At 35.4% G+C, this 7,160-nt stretch overlaps 1 protein-coding gene across 3 annotated transcripts in view; it reads left to right on the top strand.

Moving 5' to 3' along the window:
• mta1 (metastasis associated 1) overlaps window positions 1-5,179 on the top strand; it is a 45,186-nt gene extending 40,007 nt beyond the window's left edge. For 2 of the 3 annotated variants that reach the window (XM_079631972.1, XM_079631974.1), the window contains exons 17-18: window positions 1,750-1,903; window positions 3,484-5,179. In XM_079631972.1, coding sequence (XP_079488098.1) covers window positions 1,750-1,859 — 110 coding nt within the window. In that variant the 3' untranslated portion in view covers window positions 1,860-1,903; window positions 3,484-5,179. The remainder of the gene's footprint in view (window positions 1-1,749; window positions 1,904-3,483) is intronic. The other variant, XM_079631973.1, reaches the window with a different exon arrangement.
• Window positions 5,180-7,160: the final 1,981 nt, after the last annotated feature.

A 7,160-nucleotide genomic window follows, 5' to 3' on the forward strand; every position in this document is an offset into this window, starting at 1 on the left:
TTTTTCAGATTGCTTTTACATTTGGGGTCTTTATGCACTTATTGTTACAGTTGGCGTTATGTGATTTGTGATAAATGGCTCGTTTCCATGTTGCCGTCCTCAAACCTGGTCCTCTATCACGTGAGCCGCATGTATTATGTAAAGGATGGGGTTAGCAGAAGAGTGCCTGTAGTACCTCTTAGAACCAATAGGGTGACATGACCCTTCATGAAACTAGACTGGAGTCTCAAGGACAGTAGCTTTTGCTTTTCTTTTTTCCCCAAACGTAGTAAGCTGCCTTGATACTCTTCAAAAGTAACATCCTAACTAAAATTCAATCTCATAAGTGACTGATTTGGAGTGCTGATCATAAGCATATCCATGCACCACATAAAAAGCTTTCTTTGTGAAGCACACTCAACTCAACCAATTTATATTACGTTACATTCATTTTGAAATGAGCTGCAAATACTTTTTTACCAACATGTATAGAGGGGGTTTTAGCGGCTCTTATCACAATTCATATTTCCAAATGCACACAATATGTAATCTACAATACATAATACAAATAGATTATATTTTTGTGTAAATATGTATTTTTACAGTTATTTGCAGATACTTAATACCAATATGTATAGAGGGATTTATGACCTCTCTTATCACAATTAATATTTACAAATGCACACAATATTTAGTATTCGGAACACAATACAAACATGTACAGTATATATTTAATTTCTATGTTAATACATTTTATATTTATGCATTTATTTTTTACAATTATTTGCATATACTATGATGTATAGAGGGATTTATCACCTTATATATTATATATTTATTTGGACTATTAGCTGCAAATACTTTTTACCAATATGTATAGAGGCATTTATTGCATCTCTAATCACAGTTAATATTTACAAATGTACACAATAATAAATATAGTACACACATATAGTATATGTGTGTGTGTATATATATATATATATATATATATATATATATATATGTAAGCAATAAGGTACGAGAGGCTTTGCTGTATCGTGAATAAGTCATGGCTGAAGGGCGTTGTTAGGCACGATGATTTTATGAAGTAAAATCCCTCAAAGCCTTCCTTCCACTGGAAAAAAATAGTCCCTGACCATAAAGAGCAACAGAAGTTTACATGCATTATTTCACCAATAGATGGCGGCAAAAACTGTCTTTATGAGCGAGTCAGTCAGCAGAGAAGACTTTTATATTGAAAGTATAAACTCAAACGTGTGATCACGGAGAAGGAAGACGCAACTGACAGATGACTATAGGCATGGTGAAAACCCTTAACTGTTAAAAAGACAAGATATCGCAACGGACATTCAAACAGATTTTTTTTATTATGAATATATAGGACTGACCTGAAGGAAAATGCTATATCTAACTGTAAATGCAGCCAGGTACACTCGCTTACTCGATCTCTCACAATACTCTACTCTAGCTTCAATGAACAAAATCAATGAGAACAAACATGTGTTTACATTGTTAAGAGTGGTTGCTAGGGGTTTTGTGTAGTGATACATAGAACCGTTGGGTGAAGCGGTCATAGCCGTGTTTTATCGTGAAACACAGCTCTTGACCAATCAGAATCAAGGATTGGAACTAACCGTTTTATAAATGTATATATACTTCTATCTATCTATCTATCTATCTATCTATATATATATACACTGCAAATACTTCTTTACCAACATGTATAGATGGATTGATCTCCTCTGTTTCTCTCTTTATGCGTGTCAGGGCCCAAACCCAAAGTTCTGGGTCCACAGTGGGAAATAATGGCCAAGAGGGTGACTGAACAAAGCCGTACTCCCTCTGGCATGCAGGATGAGGTTCACGAACTGGACTGACCTCTACTTTGACGACTGTCTGCTATTGTTGACCGGATGAGCAGGTACGGGTCTCCTGACTAGAACTGTAACTAACTATTATTTTTGTAATTGAGTAATTGGTCGATTATTTCAACGATTAATCGGATAAAAATTGACCTAAGCGAACCTTTAGTGAACCTAGCCTTTAAACTTTAACTAGGGTTTAAACCTTTATTTTGAAAACACATATTTAGAAACATATTGATGTATTCTCCTGTGTTGGCATAGTGCTTTACTTTTATAAGTGACTTATAAAACGCACGTTGCGTTCCCAGATGAACATTATGTGCAACCCAAACTTGCAGCATATGCAGAGATGGAGTTTGTTAATTGAGCTGCTGAGATGCGCTCCATGTATGTAAATTATAACAGTGCTACACTACTCACTATGAATCAAAAAGCGGGTCAGACTTTATTCACGTTCCCAAAGCGCACGTTATTGGAAACCCAAACATTTATGTCACAGCATATGCAGAGACTGAGTTCATGTAGAGAAGCATTTACTGTGAACGGAGCGGCTTTGGGAAACACAACCTGCACGCATTTAAATAAAGCTTCACAATTCACTCTGAAACCTGCAGCGCATATACTTATTTAATTGAATCGCAGACTTTGTGATTTCACAGTAGCTCTATGCTATATTAAGATTTTGAAGTGCTTGAAATATTTTGTGCAGCTTTACAAAACGGTCTAATAATAAGGTATATTTTTTGGGTAAATATGTATTTTTACAGTTATTTGCAGATACTTAATACCAATATGTATAGAGGGATTTATGGCCTCTCTTATCACAATATTTACAAATGCACACAATATTTAGTATTCAGAACACAATACAAACATAATAAGGTGTCGCAACTGAAGTGGCACATTCAAGTCATTGCAATAATTTTAAAAAGCCCTTCCATCTTATTTACAAATATTAAATATGGTTATACACTATCTTTCAAAAGTTTGAGGTCAGTATGATTTTAAAAAATATATATATACTTTTATTCTGCAAGGAAGCATTACATTGATTAAAAGTGACAGTAAAAAACACTTTGAATACTTTATTTCAAATAAATGCTGTCCTTTTGAACTCTATTCATCAAAGAATTCTGAATTTTGTTTTATCATGGTTTCCACAAACATAATAAGCCCTTTTAATAAACTTCTTCAGAAGCAAATAAGATAATCAGAATGATTTTTGAAGGATCATGTGACTTAAGACTGGAGGAATGATGCTGGACATTCAGCTTTGCCATCACAGGAATAAATTAAATTTTAAAATGTTAAAATATAATTATTTTAAATTACAATAATATTTTGCAGTATTGCCGTTTTTCTGCGTATTTTATCAAATAAATGCAGCGTTGGTGAGCATGAGACATCTTTCAAAAACATTGACAAATCTTACCAACTTTACATTTCTGAATGATAGTGTTTGTATTTTAAAATCCTCAAGAATATTAGTCTTTCTGGCCCTAGTCTTTTTTTTTAAAATTATGTATCCCTCTCAACTAGGGCTATTTAGTGTGTAATTTTAGTGTGCCATTTATTTATTTAAGATACTGAATATTGAATTATGCAAATGTTTTTTTTCTTCTTTAATTCTCAATAGGTGTCTTGCGTTTTACTACAGACTCTGACAGCATCTCTATAACACTCGATTTCCAGGTGACTCGGGAGATTTTTTTTTCAACTCTCAGTGACGGGCGGACCTATGAAAGGATCTGCGGTCAGAATGTCCTGTCCAAGTGACCCATTTTTACAGCTGAAGCCATTGAAAAGACTGCAAAGCCCTGACGTCTCCGCGGGTCCTCTAACAGCCTGTGGCTAATCGCAGGACTGACCTGATTGTACAGGACTGATTATTATTATTATTTACCATCAGCTGTTACTTCTGTCATTGTAATTATTATTATAATTATTACAATTATTATTAATGTTCTTTTTTATGAAGTATAACCATTTTCTTTTTAATGATTTGAGGAAATGTAAGAATCTTGAACGTTTCTTGCTACGGCTTGCTCCCGATCCATAATGTAAAGGTGGGACGAACTGTCATTTTTGTCTCCTGCGTTGTTTTGTAACATGTCAGCTCCGCGTTGACGTGAAGGACTATATGACTTCTGTTTCTCTTCGTTTGGATGCTTGTATTCTCTGGTTCTGTTAGCCCGTCCTGCCACAGCAGTTTAAATTATTCAGAAAGACAACGAAACGTTCTTTTTCTACCTTTTTCACGAGTATTGCAACTGCTTCTATATGTAATTTCTCTTTTGTGAATATGTAAATGAAAACAGGAGGAAGGCATTATTGTACAGTGGTGCATTTTGGGCCTTTGGCGGTTATCAAAGCTTGTTGTAATGGATTTACCATGCACAGCGTATTCTCTGAATTGTCATTTTGTAAGGAAACCTTCCTAGGTCTCTCCTGCATATACGGAGAGGTGATGGGAAATCTGAAAAGGTACTTCCCCATTAATACAATCATGCACCTTCTTAAGAATGAGCCTGAATGAGAGTGTGGTGTCCATGTTTTTCCGTCACATTTGCACGCAGCGTTCAAAAACTAGACCAGGGATATGTGATACAACCCAGTTTACTCTGCAGTTGGCTTATCAAATATTGATATCTTCAGGCCAACGCAGAGCATCTCAAACTCAACACACATTTTTTCCTTTTTAAAGAAATGTTAAAATGACAAGCTGTATACACATACAACCGACTGAACTTGGAAAATCTGTGAAAATGATGTATGACTGCAACCAAAGACAGTGAGTTAACTGGTATCAAAAGGTTAGTGATAGGATGTAACTGGGGAGTGATATGTTTTTATAGATCTACCATCATATCTAAAGCAGAATAGGTTGTAGAATATCATTGAATTCCTTCCAAAACGGATGTTGAATACGTCACATGGGATGAAAAAAGAGACACTAGTTGTTATACAACAGATAGCAGGCGAGGTTATTTAGTTATTAAAGGGATTTTGTACCTAAAATAAAAACGCTGTCATTTGGGGCGTGAGGGGTCAACCTCTCACTCACATGAGATCACAGCAATAGCAGGAACGCTCCAAACAATCCTTGATGGACAAAATCAAGCCCAGTCCTCTTTTTTTTCCGAAGCTTGGATATATGTCCCAATAAGGAAGAAAAGACTCCAGTTTCATGCTGACTTTAAAGTGAAGTTATTTTTTCAATAAAGGACAGAAAACAGGGTTTTATGTTTACAGCAGTAAAATCCAACTAAATCCAGGATTTGAATATTGGACACCTTGTAATTAATGTTTTAATTAAACATAATTGTGAATGATATTGCCGTGCATTTTTAATTTTAAGTGATTTGTGTTTTATTATATTACTGGCACATACTCAAGCACTGCCTAAAATGGTGTACGGTTGTTGGACTCCTCAGTTTGAAGCCTCTGGGCACTGGCCCTATTGGCCATAATCTATTCTTATACTCCAGGGTCCAGTTGCATAAACATAACTGCTAAATTAAGACTGTGGCTGCATCCGAAAACGGAAAATGTTGCCTTCGGAGGACGCATTCCAAGGTAGGAAGCCATCAAGGCACGTTCGTATACGATCACTTCCTGTCTCCTGAGATGCCTTCACCTGATTGATTTATGAAGGCAGCATAGATGTATCCTTTGCTGCCTTTGATATCCCACAATCCTATGCGTTCCATTCGGTGACAGTTGAGCTATAAAAAGAAAGATGTCTGAAAGTTGTGGTTGGTGGTCAGTTTGTGTGTAAATGTTTGTTTCTGACCAACTTTTTCCACTTCTGATGTCATTTCTAGTGAGCAATTACTATTAAAGTAATTAAATATGTTTAGTTCTAACCAAAGCTTTCTCTATATGTTGTAGATGATTAAACTAACGCTGTCTCAAGTCTGTCCGAAATTAGTTTTGTGAGGTATCGGTTCAGACCGATACAATGGTCACTCACAAGTGACACTTGACAGTATTGCTGTGTGCCATGTCCCAACTGGACAGTATTGATGTGAAACAAATATGCCAAGAGTTCATTTCTGATAGTTCACTTAGTTACAAATAAAAATTCAGTCATCATTACTCACTCTCAAGTTGTTTCAAACCAGTTTCTTATGTCTGCTGAACACAAAAGATGATATTTTCAAGAATGTCGTAACCAAACCGTTGATGGTAGCCATTGACTTCCATAGAATTTTTTCCCCTTCTATGGAAGTCAATGACTACTGTTTGGTTTGGTTAGGTTCTTTTGTGTTCAGCAGAATAAATAAATTTATACAGGATTGGAAAGGTGAGGTTTGGTTTGGTGAAAGGTTTGAGGTCGAGTAGCCTAAATGATTTTAATTTTTGGGTGAACTATATCCCTTTAATGAAAGATACAGACGTGTTTGGCTTCTTCAAAAAGCAAGCAACAAGACAGTAGCCTATTGCACTATGAAAGGATTAAAGTTAAGTCTATGTTAAACTGCCTCCTTATCTTTATTAGTTACCAGTAACATTACAGAATTAATGAATTAACGTATTGTTAAGGTCAATATAGACAATATAGAATTTCCTGATTCCTCCGCTGCATGGGAAGTTCCCACCAATCTCAAAATCAAACGCCCTTGAGAAATAGTAAGTGTAAAACAGGTGTTGTGCCTATTTTTGACTCCCTGCCAAATTATTACCCCCTTGTTGAAGCCGCTACCTGATTGGCTAATCCTATCGTCAGCACGTAATCGTAAATCTACACTGGGGATTAAGGGGGTTAAATAATCTGGTGTGGGTCAGAATTCAGCACAACACCTGCTGTTGGGATCTAACGTTTATGTTTATTTTATTTGTTAATATCCAGAATCTAAAATCATATTGAGATACCTTTAATATTTTCAATTTTACAGGTATGCAAATGTCTGAAAAACAATATTATGGCACCCAGGAATGCTGTAAAATAAACGAGATACAATTTGTAGTTTCAACATATGAAACTAAACACACATTTTCATGTGTCTCAGTTCAGTTCATTATTCAGATTTATACAATAGCAAATGACAAACTAAATACAATTTAGCCTATACAATGCAAATTATGTTTCAATGCTACAATTTACAACTAGGCTATACAATAATTAATTTAGCTAACTTGCTGACGTTTTTGCGCGTAAAAAAAAAAAAAGCTATTAAAACCATGTCAGTTTCATACAGTAGGCTATTTCTTATGGTAAAATTGCCAGTCAAATCCTCGGTTCACTCTGTTGTTCTCGGCTCATTACGAATCATGCTCGATGAATCAATTGACTCAATTGAATCAATGAAT

Source organism: Phoxinus phoxinus (genome assembly GCF_949152265.1).
Source record: "Phoxinus phoxinus genome assembly, chromosome: 13".
NCBI classification, from domain to species: domain Eukaryota; kingdom Metazoa; phylum Chordata; class Actinopteri; order Cypriniformes; family Leuciscidae; genus Phoxinus; species Phoxinus phoxinus.